Source organism: Anastrepha obliqua, chromosome 2 (genome assembly GCF_027943255.1).
Source record: "Anastrepha obliqua isolate idAnaObli1 chromosome 2, idAnaObli1_1.0, whole genome shotgun sequence".
In the NCBI taxonomy this organism is placed as follows: Eukaryota; Metazoa; Arthropoda; class Insecta; order Diptera; family Tephritidae; genus Anastrepha; species Anastrepha obliqua.
In genome coordinates, this window is record NC_072893.1 from 114736703 (window position 1) to 114754707 (window position 18005).

Here is an 18005-nt window from a genome sequence, read left to right on the forward strand (position 1 = left end):
AAAAATTTTAAAAACGGTAACTGAATATATGTTTCTTAAGAAATTTGTGCGGTTTTATTAAAGTAAACAGTTTTACAATTTTCCTAGATATTTATATGCTAGAAATATATATCAGATATATATTAAATAAATTTGTCAATTGCTTTGCAAAAATTTTATAAATTTAATATAACCGGTAAAAATTCCCGGTGGTCTGTACTAACGTTCATATAATTTGACGTCTGTAGTTAAGGGTTAACTATAGTGATCGCTCTCACAGCGTTCGGTGCTCACTTGCCTAACAGCTTTTGATAATGCTGTAAGGTTGTATGCTCGTCATATTCAGGGAGGGCATCAGAAAGCAGAACCTTTTACGTGGGTGAGCAGCAGTTATTACTGCTTAACTTATACAAATTTGAAATTTCCAAGCTTATGAGAGAATTCCTTTGTGAAAAAGCACATTTTAGTAGTAAATTGTAAACATAAGTGATAAGAAGTGATTTTGAGGTGGTGGCTGTAGAATTTCACGTTTAACGGATTTCTGATTAGTGAAAAGTGATATCTGAAAATCCAAGCAAAAATTGATATTTACATTCTTAAATGTGCTAGACACTATCCAGATTTCGCTGCTACAATGCTTTGCCGCTGCTGTACAAGTAAAGTCTATCGAGGTCCCGTATATTTATTCACACAGCTCTCGCTAATCTTCACACTAAACACACTGGCACACGCCAATCTGACACCTCCAACAGAGGAAATGATTCAAAATGCAGCAAACAGAGAACCGGTTTTGAATGCGGGCCCCGATTTTCACACTTGCTTTCACGGCCATTGTCTATGCGGGGCATTTCTGATCAAATGCCAAATGAAGGGAGTAAGCTTACTCATCGCCCTAGATCCATTGGTGAGCACAACGCTACTCGTCATAAGCTGTTCTGATGCGAAAGAGCAGCATGAGCTGCAAAAAGCACTGCCGGAGTATAGTTTTTTGCGCAAAAAAGCAAATTATAAATTAGAAAATTGCTCGGAATTGCCAGAAATACTAAGGCGCCCCAATATCAACTACACAGGCAGTATCAAATTCAGCGGCAAAAAGATTGTGCCCGAAGGCTTTTTTGCTAAATCAACAAACCTGCAGCGCTTGAGATTGCATGTTGAAATAAATAGCAACCGGCTTAGCGCACTGCCAGCGAAACTTTTCCGCAACCTAAGCCAATTGAAAAAACTCCAATTGGTGCTAATATGCCGACCGAACGATATAGCAATACCAGTGGAGATCTTCCACACGCTCTTCAAACTGGAATCGCTCTTGGTGCGCGTATACCACACCGAACTGGACGAAATCACAGTTACACAGCTGCAGAATTTAACGAGCGCATATTTTCGTGACACGCGAAAACTGCAAAGTCTCATGTTGGACGGCAATTTTATGCAGACGCTGGCCCCAGCGCTCTTCTCAACACTAACCGAGTTGACCGAATTGAGTTTGTCCGAAAATGCATTAGTTGCGCTGCCTGCAGATATGCTGAGCGCGCAACAAAAACTTATAAAGCTTGATATATCACATAATATTTTGAAGACACTGCCACCTGGCATATTTGATACGACGCCGCTGCTGTGGGAGCTGGACTTGACTAACAACCAATTGTATATGCCCTCGAATATAATAAAAGCAATAAAGCCGTTGCGTTACTTATACAGACTCAATCTGAGTCAAAATTATTTCGCGCGTATTGCAGGCACAGACGAGTATGCAAATCAAACACTGCTCTCACGTCAACACATCGCAGAACTCAGCGGCGCGCAGGATTTATTGCGCTATTTAGAACAGCAGCCTAATGCATTAGAGCAGCCGCACAACCTGACTTTAATCAACCTGAGCCGCAATCGTATTGCCCAACTCAGTTTAGATAGCATCGTTGCCGCCGGCTTAGTGTGTCCCTATGAGCTCGATTTCTCAAATAATCTCATACAATACATTTACGCGCTGAACCATCCACCGCGTAGCTTCACTAGCTGCTTGCAAAATCTTGAACTCCAGTTTAATCCGCTGCAGTGCGACTGCACGCTGGCTTGGATTTCCTCGACTAATTTCTCCATAGAGAATAGCTGGTACTGCGTGGGCCATAACCCCATGTTGAGTGAGTATTCAAACGACTTGTCAAAGATGTGCACTTGGACGCCAAAGTTTTGTCCGCCGTCTTGCAAATGCACTTATGACTCAAGCGCGCTACACATCAACTGCTCGGGCGCGCAAATTGAGGGCATTGGAGAGTTACCGCGTCCAGAACAATTTTCGTTGACCACCACCACGCTTGATATTGCACACAATCGCTTCTATGAGTTGCCCTCGAATTTCACTTTCGGCTACGCCAATGTGTCGTGCATCTATGCGGCACACAATCGTCTCACCACCATACAACCCGCGCACTTGCCGCCGAATTTGACGACATTGGACTTGCGCAACAATCACTTGGAACGCTTGAGCGCGAGCTTTTTGCTTGCCTACTTAAATGAAAGCGTAACACTGCAGTGGCTATATCTCTCCGAGAATACCTGGCTCTGCGATTGTGAAGCTGAGCAACTGCTGTACACTGTGCGCACGCATCGTTTACGTATCCCCGATGTCGAGGACTTGTACTGCTACAACTTGCCCAATGCGTCATTGCTGCATGTGCCGTTCGCAGAGGTGTGTGCCGCGCCACCAGCGCAGCGCATAGGCCTCATGTGGCTACTGCTCGGCGTGGCGCTCGCAATAATTATGCTAATTAGCGCCTTGGCTGTTTATTACAAATACAATTTGGAGATAAACGTGTGGCTGTTTGCGCGCGATTTGTGCCTGTGTTGTGTACGTGAACATGAAATAGATAAGCATAAAACATTCGATGCGTTTATCTCGTACGCACATCAGGACGAACACTTCGTCAATCATGTACTGCTGCCCGGTTTGGAGCAGTGCGTTCCACCATTCCGTGTCTGCACACACGAACGTAATTGGTTGGCCGGCGCCTATATTCCCGAACAGATTGTGGAATCTGTTGCTCAATCGCGTCGCACGATCATTGTGCTCTCGCAGCATTTCGTCGAATCGGATTGGGGGCGAATGGAATTTCGCACAGCGCATCAGTGTTCGTTGAATGAAGGACGTGCGCGCATAATTATTATTAAATTTGGTGAGATTACGAATAAGTCAGCAATTGACAAGGAGTTGAGAGCTTATTTGGATATGAATACCTACTTGGAGTGGGAAGAGCATCCATGGTTTTGGAGTAAGTTACGTTATGCAATGCCGCATCGTAAGGGCGAGGGACGCAGAGCGGGTATGCTTGAATTGAGTGGTGATGATCGAAGGGAATATGTAGTTGGAGAGGTAGAAATGAATCGGTTACGGTGAGGAGAAGGAAAGTGCGAGAGTTACGTGCCAATGACAGTTGGTTCTACGTCGTTTGAGTAGCGTTCAGCAGAGATGTGCGGAGAGTAAATAGGACAAAGAGGACAGCTACGACGTTATAAACAATAACAACGACAAAGCCAAAGAAAAAATGGTAAAAATAAATTTAATAAAAATATTTTTTTTATTAGATCGAATGAATTATACAAGCCAACACAAAATGGTGTTTGTCTCCAAACTGAAGGAGACGTGAATACATTTTTTTTAATTACGTGACTATGGAATAAATTTCTTAATAAAGAATTACCAAATTCGCTATAACTTTTTTGTCATTATAACTATATTATATTTGCAAATGTTAGAATAATAACAAAAAGAAAAAAAAAATAAATAATTGGCGCCCACACTTCTATTAGGTGTTTAGCCGAGCTCCACCTCGGCTCCTCCAACAACAAAAATCAGTGGATTGCCCAAGGCTTTTACATTTTTAAATCTACGTGTGGGTCATTTGGATAGATTTTTGGAAAAATGGAAAAATTTGGAAAAAATTTCGAAATTTTTTTTATTTCTTATTTAATTTTTTTGTTTTTATAATTGCAAAAACAGAAAATATTGGCCTGAAAAGTATATAAGTATATAATTGCAAAAATGGAATAAATTGCAAACAATTTCGAAAATTGTTTTATTTTTTATTTTATTTTATGATTGCAAAAATGGAATAAATTGCAAAAAATTTGGGATTGTTTATTTTTATTTTATTTTTTATTTTTTGAAGTGAAAACTTCTTTAGAATCGTTGGGAGTGATTTGAGACTCGATGAAACGAAAAAGCGACACCAAAAAGAAGAAGAAAAAAGATATACGTATATATATGTATGTATAGAAAATGCTTCATTACCAGGCACACAGAAGGATGGCATAAGCAAATTTAAATTTGTGAAAATTTATATGTGTGTATATATGCGGATATATGTATATATGTTGTGTGTATGTACATATGTGCTTCGCCACAGCAAAACATACGGTAAAATTTCTCAAGAAATCCAGCGCGCATTCATAGGCACAGCGCACATTCATAGGCACAGCATTGCATGTACAGTAGGGCGGGTCGATTTAAAAATCGCTCATTGCTCTATGAAAATCGTATTCTAGGGATCAAAATAAGAAACTTTGCCGAAGGAACCATACCTCTAAAACGAATTCTGATGTGCCCCAATTTCAAAATATCACCATTTTTGGCCTTTACATGAAAAACTCAGCTAAATGGCTATGTTTTTTCTTTATTTTTATTTATTTATAATATTATCTATTTTTGCTCTTAAGAAATTTATTTAGTCAGAACATATGTAAATGAATGAATGTGAGTTATAGAAAAGAAACTAAAAAGTTCGACCCATATTGGGGGACATCAGAAATCGTTTTAGAGGTATGGTTCCTTCGGCAAAATTTCTTATTCTGATCCCTAGAATATGATTTTCACAGAGCAATGGGCGATTTTTTTGCCTTCCCACAAATCGACCCGGCCTAATGTACAGTAACCTTGAACAGGCAGCTGCGGTTGTCGAGCATTAAGAAACATATATTTACATACATATATGGGTGCAAACATATTTACGGAGCCACGGGCACTCGACTTGACAAAAATTGAATATTGGCAAATAATTCTACGCGAAATATTCCAATATTGACTATTTTCGAATTGTCGAGAAAATTAGCATATGGGCGGCTCGTTTTATGAATGAAAGTACTTGCTCTTAGAACTATGAGCTCGAATTTATAAATCAATTTTTTGATGATGAGTTTTTGTTGCACAGTACAATAGTTGAAACTGTTCGGCGCCGCCGCGACTGTTCAGCGCTATGGCAACTAGGATGATGGCCGCTACGCCTGCGCCTATTAATGCATTTTGTTCTTGTAGTCGCTAGGCATAGAATTTTAGCTTTGGACGACATACGCATTTACAGGAATAAAGTGAGTGGCCTGTGTGTGCGGTTGTATGTACATGCATATGTGTATATTAATAAGCATTGTTTTGCTGGAAGTTCAGAACACAAATATGTATGTACGTACATAGGCTAGGCCATAGTATAGCATACATGCATATGTATAAAAAATTCAAACCAAGCGTCCTACGAATGTTTGCGTGCATGTTAGTACGTCTGTGTATTATACGCGTTACGACGCTAATAATAGCAAACGCGTGTGCTGTATTGCGTCCGTATTTTGAAGTGAAAACTTCTTTAGAATCGTTGGGAAGCCACTCGTATCATTTGTTGAAATTGAAAACATTGAGGATGAATAATAATAAAATGAAGAAAATAAAATATGAACTTTATGGCAATATTATAATGAACCTATAATTATCCCGCTCCTAATGCTGCTTTCGTCTTATTCTCTCTCAGTTTGTTTTACGGAAGGTTTCACTTCTATCGCGTCTAACCGCTAGACTGGTATTTTTTTTTTTAATTTTTGGGTTTTTTTATAATGCAAAAATGGAAAAATTGCAAAAAAATTGGAATTGTTTATTTTTATTTTACTTTTAATATTTTTTTATAAATAGCGCCTGAAAAGTATATAATTGCAAAATTGGAAAATTTTTTTTTTATTTAATTTTTTTTTTAGAATCGCAAAAATGCAAAAAATTGCAAAAAATTTCGAAAATCGTTTTATTTTTTATTTAATTTTTATTTTATTTTATAATTGCAAAAATGGCAAAAAATGTGGAATTGTTTATTTTTATTTTATTTTTATTTTATTTTTTATTATTTTTATACATGGCGCCTGAAAAGTATGATTTTCAGTTGAATTCAGTAAGTACAGGGTGGCTGATGAATTTTAATACATTAAGAAATAATAACAAATAACTTTTTTTTAGTGTATGGAATTCATTTATTTTTTTTCAAGTTGAAGGTCATTAAATTTTATTAAATGTAGCTTAACTAGTTTTAAAAATAATTGAATTTAAATGCCCCCCATGCTCGTTGACACAAGTGCGGCATCTTAGTAAAAAGTTGTTCATTGCTGCTTTGAGAGTTGCGACAGGAATAGCCGCAATTGTTGCCCGAATGGATTGTTTTAGTTCATCCAAATTTGTTGGCTTTGTTTTATAAACTTCTTGTTTACATAAACCCCACAAGAAAAAGTCAGGTGCAGTAAGGTCAGGCGACCTGGGGGGCCAACGAAATTCGGAGTTTCTTGAAATCAGTTTATTGTGAAATTTTCGTCGCAACTCTGTCATAACAGTCTGGGCTATGTGAGACGTTGCCCCATCTTGTTGAAACCACACAGAGTTGAAAGGAATTCTCTTTCGGCGTAGTTCTGGATAGGAAAATTCTTTCAGCATTTTCAAATAACGGTCTCCAGTAACCGTAACGGTGTGACCATTTTCTTCAAAAAAATAAGGCCCGACAATACAGCGTGAAGAAACCGCACACCACACTGTCACGCGAAGAGGATACAATTCCGTCTCGTGGAGTATCTGTGGGTTAGAAGTACTCTATATTCAACAATTTTGTTTGTTCACATTGCCGTTTAAATCGAAATGGGCCTCATCAGACATGAAAAGGCAGTTTAACATGTTTTGGTCTTCTTCCGCCATTTGCAGGATCTTCTGGCAAAATTCCAAGCGAATCGGCAAGTCTGCTGTATTCAGTTTGTTAACCATTTGAATTTTGTAGGGAAATAAGTCTAAATCTTTGTGCATTATTGTTTGCAAAGACTGTCGGCTGACACCAAGTTGAGCAGATAAGCTTCTTGTTGAAACCCTTGGATTGCTTTGTATAGCTGCAGCTACAGCAACGATCGTTTCCTCTGTCCGAACTGGTGGGTTTCGATGATAAGGCCTTCTTGCGACTGTTCCTTGCTCAGCAAAATTATTCACCAGTCTCATTATGGTCCATCTGCTCGGGGGATCGCCGCCAAACATCCGCCTGTACTCTCTCTGTACCAAAACTACGGACTCCAGTGCGTGATAGCGGCGGACTATCCAAATTCTTGTTTGCGTATCCCAGTTATCCATTTTAATAAATTTTAAAGATCAATCTGCAAATTAAAACAAAAACGGAACAGATAACTTAAAAAGAAAAAAAGTTATTCAATTTTTTTTTTGGTAGCGGCTTTCATCAGCCACCCTGTATATAATGGGGTACATGGGAAAAAATTTAAAATTGACTCAAAGGTGTCAACATTGACATTGTCAATTAAAGTAAGCTGCCAAACTACTGGCTGAGTGGAACTTCTTCTGCAAACAAATTTGCAGCTTTAGATGTGGATGATGGAGAAGAATTTACTCAAACTGCAAACAGTGGGCAATTTAAAGATTCACTGTCACAAAATTTAAACAAAAACGAAAAAGAAAAAAATAATAAGCCACCGCCAATATATGTTCAAGGTGTAGAATGCATAAAAAATTTAAAGAGTGCTTTAAATGAAATAGCAAATAACAGCTTCACTCTAAAAATTTTAGCAAATAATGAAGTTCGCGTTCAAGCAGAAAATTTAGAAATATATAACAGATTACACCACATGCTAAAAGAAAAAGGTACGAAACTGTATACATTTAGGCCAAAAAGTGAAAGAGGATTTAAAGTAGTCTTACGAAATATGCACCACTCTACAGACCAAGAAGAAATTAAAAAAGAACTAAACGAAAATGGCCACAAAGTACTTAACATTACTAATATAATACAAAGATCAACAAAAAAACACTACCATTATTTTTCATCGAACTACAAGCAAGAGATAACAACAAAGACATTTACAATATAAACAAGCTAATGAACTGCATAGTCATTTTTGAAGCACCTCACCATAAGCGCACCATTTCACAGTGCACGAAATGCCAGCTATATGGGCACACAAAAAATTATTGTACAAGGGATCCAGTTTGCGTGAAATGCGCTGGTAGACATCTTACAATGGAATGCAAAAACCAAATAAAGGAAGTCAAATGCGCTTTATGTGGAGGTAAGCATACCGCCAACTACAAAGGATGTGAAATTTATAAAGCACTTAAAATGCAAAGATTTCCACCTCTGCGTAATAAAGAACCAACATTAAATACAAATAAAAATAATACACCAATAACAACAGCCGTAACAAACATAATTCCCGGAGTAAGCTATGCTGACGTAGCATCTTCTTCAAGGGAACATAAAGCAGAGCAGGAACTGATTAACAGATCTGAAAAAAAACAATGATATTGAAGAGCTTAAAGACATGGTAAAATCCCTAGTCAACCAAATGACAAATTTGATGAATATAATTACAATGCTTTTAAAGAATATGAATGGACAAAAGTGAAAAAATCCAAATTCTAATTTGGAATGCAAATGGACTAACGCAGCACTATTTAGAACTGAAACAATTTTTAGTAGAAAAAGATATTGACATAGCATTGATTGCAGAAACACACTTCACTGATAAAAGTCTTCTGAAATTTCATATATACAAAGTGTATGTGACAAACCATCCTGATGGAAGAGCCCACGGAGGGACTGCTATAATTATTAAATCAAGCATAACGCACAATGAACAACTCCAATATTCGACGCCTTATCTTCAATCTACGACAGTACAAATCTATGACAAAAATGGACCAGTATCTATCTCCTCCATATACTGTCCACCTAGACACATAATAAACTCGGATCAATATGACAAATACATAAAGACGCTTAACCCTTAACTGGTATCGTGGGGGCCGCGCAGACCCCACGCGTTTTATTTTTTTGAATTTCTTAAAAACTACGCATAGTACGCGGCTGCCATTTTGAGTAATCTCATAACGTCGCGACACGCGGCGGGTGTCGGACGTTCGGCGCTGAAGCTTTTACCAGAGCGGAGCTACGTACGTTTCGGGGGCCGTGTGGACCCCACTATACCCCCACTAAACGTTGAAATACTTATGTCTTAGATTATTTTTTCAAAGTTGATTTTATAAGAAATAAGAAAACATACATATGTTAGCTAAAGACTTTCGAAATAATAGTTTTTTTTATTTTTATAGTGGTAAGAAAAAAATACCAAAAAATTGTCCAAATTTTGCGATCTCTTGTAGTAAATAAGTTAAAAGAAATATATGATTAAAAACTTATTAATTTCATAAAACAAGCTTGTTATTTGTCCTATCAAAATAATTCTTGAAAAAAATTGTAGACATTTGTCTCCTAGAATCTAGTTTTAATTGGGGGCCGCGCGGCCCCCACGATACTAGTTTCGTTAGTAAAATTTACGATACCAGTTAAGGGTTAACAATAGATTTATTGCAGATGGAGATCTCAATGCAAAACACATTGATTGGGGCTCAAGACTCACCAACAAAAAGGGGCGTATTCTTATTAACGCAATTAATAAAAACAATTGCAGATTTATAAGTACCGGGGAACCTACCTATTGGCCAACTGACGTAAAGAAAATTCCAGACTTGATCGATTTCTGCATAACCAAAAGCATAAGCCATAATCAATTGACAATTCAGTCGTGCTATGAACTTTCTTCTGATCACTCGTCGATACTACTTGAATATGTAAGTCATATAAAATCTATAGATACATCTTTTCGCATACTTAATGACAGAACCAACTGGGAAAAATTCCGCCACCATATTGACGATCAACTTATACCAAATGTGATATTAAAAACGCAACTTGACAATTCTTGACATGTCATTATCCATTTTAATGACGTAGTACTAGAAGCACGGATCAGATCGGCACCAAAGCAAGCAAATAGAACAAATACACCAACAACTGACATTACTATTAAAAAGCAAATTATAGAAAAAAGAAAGTTAAGAAAAAGATGGCAAAAAACTAGATCACCTGACGACAAGAGAAAACTAAACTTAGCTACAAAAATTCTTAAGGATACTTTAAATAAGAGAAATAACAAAGAAATCGAAAACTATTTGAAGAATCTGACTCCCTATCAAGATACAAACTACTCTTTATGGAAATGTACTAAAAAATTAAAAACTCAATTAAAACATCAACCACCACTAAAAAAAGCTGACAATTCATGGGCTGTTACAAAAGAGGAAAAAGCCAAAAACATTGGCAAATTACTTCGAAAAAGTTCTATCAAATGACGAAGAAAAGAAAACCAACAACCAAAACAATTTCCACTATGATTTTACAAAAATAAAAAGGACGAATACACACGAAATAATAGCTTGCATCAAAAAAGGAATAAAGCATAAAAAAGCTCCCGGATATGACATGATAACAGGAAAAGCATTAGCGGAGCTACCAACCAAGGCATATATATACTTGCGAAACATTTTTAATGCAGTGTTTCGCTTACAATACTTTCCGAAGCTCTGGAAAGTGGCAGAGATTATTGCATTGCCAAAACCGGGTAAAGATCCAACTACCGTGTCATCATATAGACCAATAAGCTTATTACCGACAATATCTAAAATTGCTGAAAAATTACTGCATTTTCGGATAAGCCAACTTCTAGACCAAAAACGTATAATACCGGATCATCAATTTGGATTTAGAAAAAAACATTCGACTATTCAACAGATCCATAGAATTACAAATGAAATCCAATCAGACCTTGAAAACAATCGATACTGTGCCGCAGTATTTTTGGACGTAGCTAAAGCGTTTGACAAAGTGTGGCATGAAGGCTTACTCCACAAAATAAAAAGAATGCTACCTTTTGACTACTCATCGTAAAAAGCTATCTAACCGACCGAAGCTTCTATATTAAATATGACAATCAATGTTCAGGTATTCATCAAATAACTGCTGGAGTTCCGCAAGGAAGCGTTCTTGGCCCTTTATTATATGTTTTATTCACCGCAGATATACCACCTCCTGACGAAACTAATTCTTCAATTGCTACGTTCGCAGACGATACAATACTATTTATTAGCGTCAGACAAAAGCTTAATTATCGAATGGTTTGATAACTGGTGCCTAAAAATAAATGAAGACAAAACCGTACAGGTTATATTTACTAACAAAACAAAATTTACCGCAGTTCCAATTAAAATAAATGATAAAGCAATTATAATAGAATCAACTACTAAATATCTGGGAATTCACTTGGACTCTAAACTAAATTGGAATCACCACATAAAGCAAAAGGTCAAACAAATAAAAGGAAAACTTCAACAACTTCATTGGTTAGTCTGATCCAAATCCAGACTCACTATACAGAACAAGCTGTTAGTGTACAAAACTATGATTAAACCAATCTGGCTATATGGATTACAGGTGTGGGGCTAAAAAAAACTCATATAGAAAAAATCCAACGACAGCAATGAAAGATTCTTCGAATTTTGACCATGTCTGACAGGTACACGAAAAATGATGACATCCACAGGACTTTTAATATAGCAAGAGTAGACGAAGAAATCAAAAAGATAACAACAAGGCACTTTGAAAAAATACGCACACACAGTAATGCAGAAATTAACAAACTTCTTGAAAGGGAAAGACCAGGCGACCTAGTATGATAAATGCTAAAAAACCATAAATATGTAAAAAAAAATAATTAAAAATAGTTGTAAAATGTAATCATGTAAAGTGAAACTTGTATTGTATTATTGTATATTATTTAATTGCTATTATTTCGTTTATTTTAATTTTATCGCTTTTGACACTGGCCATTAAGCGATGTACATATATAAATCCTGACCAAATTGTTAAACAACATACTTAATGTCAAAGGACAGATGTATAAAATAAATGGGGAATATAAAAAAAAAAAAAATAATAATTGCAAAAATGGAAAAATTTCGAAATTTTTTTTATTTTTTATTTAATTTGGTTTTTAATTTATAATTGCAAAAAGTGAAAAAATTGGAAAAAAATTCGAGTATTTGATTTTTATTTAATTTAGTGGAATGCGAGTACACAAATCATAGCTGAAAATTTTTCAATGTAAACTCCATCAGCTACAATCACCAACACCAGTCGGAACCTGAAGCACTCACATGCAAGATTCATTCTTTGTTCTCTCCATAATGTATCCAAACTGCTTCGAACTAGACGAGAATCTTCTACATTCAGCGTGACAGGAGAGAATATACAAGTAGAAAATTGTTCAAGCCACGGTATTTCTATTGCCAGTGAATTTGTGGGAATCAGCTGTTGAGCTCCGACTCTGTGAGTATTCGATACAATACCTGAGGATGGCAGCAGAGGAAGGGGAAGGTCTGCACTGCCTTGGAAAGTCGAAAAGAAGATCTGCTTGGCTCACTTGGCAGTTCTAATTAGCGGTAGGTAGCACGTGAAAGAAACGACTGCCGCGCTTTGTAGGACAAAATTACTTAGGCGGTTACTGCGCCTATAAAGAAAAAGAAAGAGTGGTTGAGCTGCCCACTGTCCACTTAAACAAAACTCCAACTCAATCCACACTGACAGCCGTGTGACCTAAAGCGGTTTTATAGAAATTAAAAACTAAAAAGCGCAAAAGAACCCAAAAAAATTTTTTTTAGAATTTAAAAGAATATTTGTGTGTGCTAAAAAAATTTAAATGACAAATTGCCGAAAAAAATGTTCGTATTTATAAAAAAAAGGTAAACATTTGCGGCAACTACCTTTATAATATATATATTATATTTCGAAGTTATAACGAAATCCGAAAGAGTCACACAAGACGAAGAGTTTTATACCCCATTTATGTGGTTTATCTGGCAGATATTGTCGAAGGAAAGTCCTCATCTTCGTTGCGCACATTTGTTCATCGACACATAAACGTTGAGTCATCGGAATGGACTGAAACCTGTTATTGAAATGATCCACGATAGGTCTCATTTTATACAAACGGTCGTAATCTGGAGCATTTTTATTTATTTATTTCGTTATCATTGAAATGCAAGTTGCTTCTTATTAGATCAAATCGATTTCGTGACATTGTGTCCTGAATTATTTGGAACGCATATTCACCCCAGTATGAACGGACGTTTGGGTAGCGAAACACGGACATATAAAATAAAATACCAATATATTTTCGTATTTCCGAGTTGGTTGTTGAAAAGGTAGTGCTAATATTCTTTTGAGCGCTATAAAGATTGGTTTGTTCCACGATATGGTCGATGACACTGTCGCCCAAAAAGTACTCGAAGCACTTAAAAGGAGTGTCAAGACTTTTTATATCATCTCCCAAATCGGGTTCAGAAAAACCAATCGCTGATTTATCTAGCACTAAGTTCTTCTTTCGCCACAGCATTTTCTTAAAGGTCTGCGATTTAGGATCGATATCATTAACTGACCCAACAAACTCACCTGGATCGGTTATGATAGTTTCAATACGTTGACCGACAACCAGGAGCTTTGCGTTTGCGATTCTGTGATTGGGGAATATTTGAGGAAGTCGAAGTAGATGGGGATAATACATGTGCAAACGACGCGGGACTTCCATTTAAATTGACACACACTTCTGATTCCAGCATAGAATCTGACAAATTTACCGCCCTGTTAATCACCTCGTCAATTCCAGTGTCGATAGATAATTCTGCATCGTCCACATCTTCGTCTAAAAGATCTTCCAAATCTTCTTCCACGTCTGTATCATCTTCGATTTCTAGTAAATCCAAAAATGTTGCAATACCTTCATCAATGAGGGATGATAATTTACACTTTTGTCGTTGATCCATTTCTAAAAAACCACAACTTTAAGCTTAGCCCTCCTCTAAAAATATCAAAATTTCAAACTTACCGCATAGTGTTATTTATTCCGAGTTATCCCAGGACCGCCTCTAGACGGACTTTCTTCAAAGGTTTATAAAATACAGGAAACACTTTTTTTTTGTTATTATTTTTAACTTTCGTATTTTGAACACAACCAGCAACACTATGGTAATTTTTATTATAAGCTAAATACACTTCTAATATTTTTATTTAATTTTTAAAATACACCACTTTTGCAGAATAATTAATTTGACCGCACTTCACTATTTTCCGACTTCAAATGACTATGACGGCTGATTAAAAAACAAGACGCTGCTGCAAATGCACCAGCAATAATTTTGGGACTTCCCCGAATTAGAAAGAGTTTAAAAAGTAACGAAATGGTATTTTAAAAGAGAATAAGCGTGAAATAAACTTTGGCCGTCTACAGGCGGTCTTGGGTACTAGAGGGTTAAAGACATTTTGTGGAAAGGCCAGCAGGGATTGGTGGGCTTAACCTCTACATTAACATGTAGGAACTGGACTGGACCGTGTACGATGGAAGAGTTTTGTCGACGCCATATGCTTCCGAGAGGAGTGAACAAGAAAAAAGAAACACATGTAATATAGTATAATACGAAAAGTAGAAAATGGGCATCACTGAAAGACAGACTTTATTTGAATGGTTTATAGTGTTGCCACATATTTCTAGTTCATAGTGAGTAATTTAGTAAACAACTTTAAATATAACTTACAATTTGAGTATCGAAGTAAAGATATTTAAGAATCAGTGTGCCAAAAACATATTTTTTTGAGGCGTTACCACCTTGTTTATATAATTAATTTAATTATATAAAATTTAAATATCTCACACTATTATGCCCGATATCATCAAACTAAAGTTGTAAAAAACTTAAATAAAACATATATTTGAATGGCGTTGCCACCTAGTTTTTAAAAAAAATACGTAAACTAAGTCAGTTAATGTTAGAAAATGTGTATTTAAATAAATATATTTAAAAAATCTGCAATCAAAAAAAGGTGGTTTTATAACGTTGCCACCTAGTTTTTATTGTGAAAATCAAAACTTTCCGCAAAGTTTAATTCAATTCTAAAATATATGTATGAAACAAACTTTTTACAAGACTTCAGAAGAATATTATTGCTAAGTGGTGTTGCCACCTAATTTTTAGCGGTTCAATAGGAATTAATTACATAGGATGAAGGACTGGATTATGATTATCAAAATAATAATATTTAAGAAAACATTAATTCAAACAATTTTTTTTGATGGCGTTGCCACCTGGTTTTCAAGGAAAAAAATCTAAACTTACGACACACTTGAAAACAATACTAAGATATATTTTTGGATAAAATTTGTTAAAAAAATCAGAATAAAAATATGTTTGATTAGTCTTGCCATATAATTTATAATTGAAGAATAGAAATTAGTTACATGGGGTTAATAATTAGAATATGGGTATGAAAAAATAGTATTTGATAAACATAATTCCAAAAACAAAAATTTGTTTGATAGTGTTGCCACCAGTTTTCATTAGGAAAATTCAAATTAATGACAAAGTTTCAATAATATGTAAATTTCAGATAAAAGTTTTTAAAAAAATTTTAAAAGAAAAATATTTTTGTATGGTGATGCCACTAATGACCAGAATAGAAACTAATTACACAAACTTATATATTAGAATATGTGTACAGAAAGGCACATTTGGAACACAAACGTACGGCAAAGTTGAATAAAATGCTACCATACAACTAAAATATCAAATAATATTTGTTAAGAAACGTTGAGCAAAAAATATTTAATTAGGTAGCAACGCCACTATGCTAATTATAAAGCTGAATTAAATATTAGAATATGGGTATCAAACAAAAGATGTTCAAGGAAGCTTTAAGGCAAAGTAGTTTTGTTTTTGTTTGCCACCTAATTATTTTTGGGAAAATGCAATTTAAATACAAAATCAAATTATATATTAGGAGCTTGAAAGGAAAATTGTGCTAATGCAGAATTTGTCATTCAACACACTTAAAACGAATTTACATTGGTGCCTATGCAATGAAAACAGATTTGGCGTTGTGTTACATATCACTGCTGCACATCGATTTGTTCTTCACTTTCAATCGCCTTTAGTTGTCCGAGCCCTCAGCATTTGCCCCTTCAGAAGCAATTTTAAGTGAGAGAATTCTGGCCATCAAAATTAATGATTTAAGCTGCGAAAACTTATTTATTTGCAGGAAGAGAGTAAAAGCTGGGAGCTAAATCTGGCGAATATGGCGGATGAGGGAGCAATTCATAGCCTAACTCATTTATTTTTTCCTGCGTTTTCCAAGATGAATGTGAAGGAGCGTTATCATGATGAAAGAGGATTTTCTTCTTCTTCAAATGTGGCCGTTTTTGCTTAATATTTTGGTCCAATGTATCCAACAAAGATGAATAATATTCAGCTGTGATGGTTTTACCCTTTTCAAGATAATCTATGAAAATTATACATTGTGCATCCCAAAAAATAGATGACATAACCTTACCAGCTGATGCAACGACCTTTGCCTTCTTTGGAGCACTTGAGCCACGTTCTACCCTTTGTTTGGACTGTTTTTTAGACTCTGGTGTATAGTGGTGGATCCACGTTTCATCCATCGGTATGAAACGACGCAAAAATTCCGTTATGAAACGACGCAAAAATTACCAAACGCGGCACCCATCTTGCTGAAAGCTTTTTCATACCTAATTCATCATGTATTATGTTATGCACACGTTCATAACTAATGTTCACAATGTTAGCAATCTCTCTCAATTTAATTCTTCGATCTTGTGTGACAATTTTGTACACTTTTTCCACCGTTTCTGGAGTCGTTACCTCTTTTGGCCTTCCAGAGCGTGGCTCTGACCACGTTTAAACTAGTTTACCCAATTGTAAACTGTTGCATTTGAGGGTGCATGTTCCCCTAATACTGTCTGCAACTCCTCAATAATTTGTTTCTGGTTTAAACCTTTCAAATGAAAGTACTTTATGACAGCACGAAGTTCACTTTTTTCCATTTTTAATGAAAATACAATAGTGTTTTGCAAAAATAATTCTCAAAAAAGAACCGTTTGGCCATATGTAATGAAATTTTGACAGCTCGCTTTTGACAGTTCACTTTTAACGATCACAGTAATTAAGTAAATTAATCACCGATAGATGTCGCAATTCTAAAGACTTATCAATCCACCCTCGTATATATATAATATATATTTTATTTTTCACACATAAAACACCAATTTTAAATTTTTACAGTGGTGATCATAAAACGAGGAACACCATTTTTCATTTGAAAGTATTGAAATTCTTTTCATACAACTTCCAATTTTCATTATTAACACACACATTTTTCGTTTTGAAATATCTAAATTTCTTTCATACAACGTCTCGTTTTAGCTGAGGAAAGATTTCTTGAACTGAAAATAAGTTAAAATTTGCCAAAATATTATATATGCAGATAAAGCCTAAAATTTAGTAACATGAAAAGGGAAAGTAAAAGAAAAAATAAAAAAATAAATTACGCAGATTTTTTATGCTTTAAATACCGAAAAAAAAGTCAAAATTATGTTAAAGCTTGTACTCTTTGAAATCGAGCTCGTTGCAATATTATTGTCCTAACTGAAGCGAAACGGAATCAGAAACCTGAATTATTGAAAATTATGTGGTTTTCCTACTTAATCTATCAAGCTCATTATGTTTAGTTACTTATTTTTCATCAGTAAGAAAACAAAAAATAAAATAAATAAAAATAGTCGCTTACAAGTTTTTGTCAACCGCTGTTAAAGGATCATATTCCGAATTTTCTAGCCAAAAATAGTTGCGCGAAAAAAGAAGCATAGATATTTGGATTAGAAAACAGAAATGGAAGTGGATTGGTCATACTTTACGCAATGAAGGCGTTGAAATAGCGAAGAAGCCGACCCACTTACTGTGAGAGGAAGAGCGTTTGACGGGCCAAGGGAAAGGTAAA

At 35.5% G+C, this 18005-nt stretch overlaps 1 protein-coding gene across 1 annotated transcript; it reads left to right on the plus strand.

Annotated features, from left to right (window-relative positions):
- Nucleotides 1-484: 484 nt before the first annotated feature.
- On the plus strand, nt 485-3637 carry LOC129237876 (protein toll-like). Its single transcript, XM_054872843.1, has one exon. It carries the CDS (start codon nt 614-616, stop codon nt 3371-3373), a length of 2760 nt encoding a protein of 919 aa, XP_054728818.1. The 5' UTR covers nt 485-613; the 3' UTR covers nt 3374-3637.
- The last annotated feature ends 14368 nt before the right edge of the window (nt 3638-18005 follow it).

Coding starts and splice junctions, on each gene's coding strand:
- LOC129237876 (XM_054872843.1), top strand. CDS start 614: ATGCTTTGCCGCTGCTGTACAAGTAAAGTCTATCGAGGTCCCGTATAT.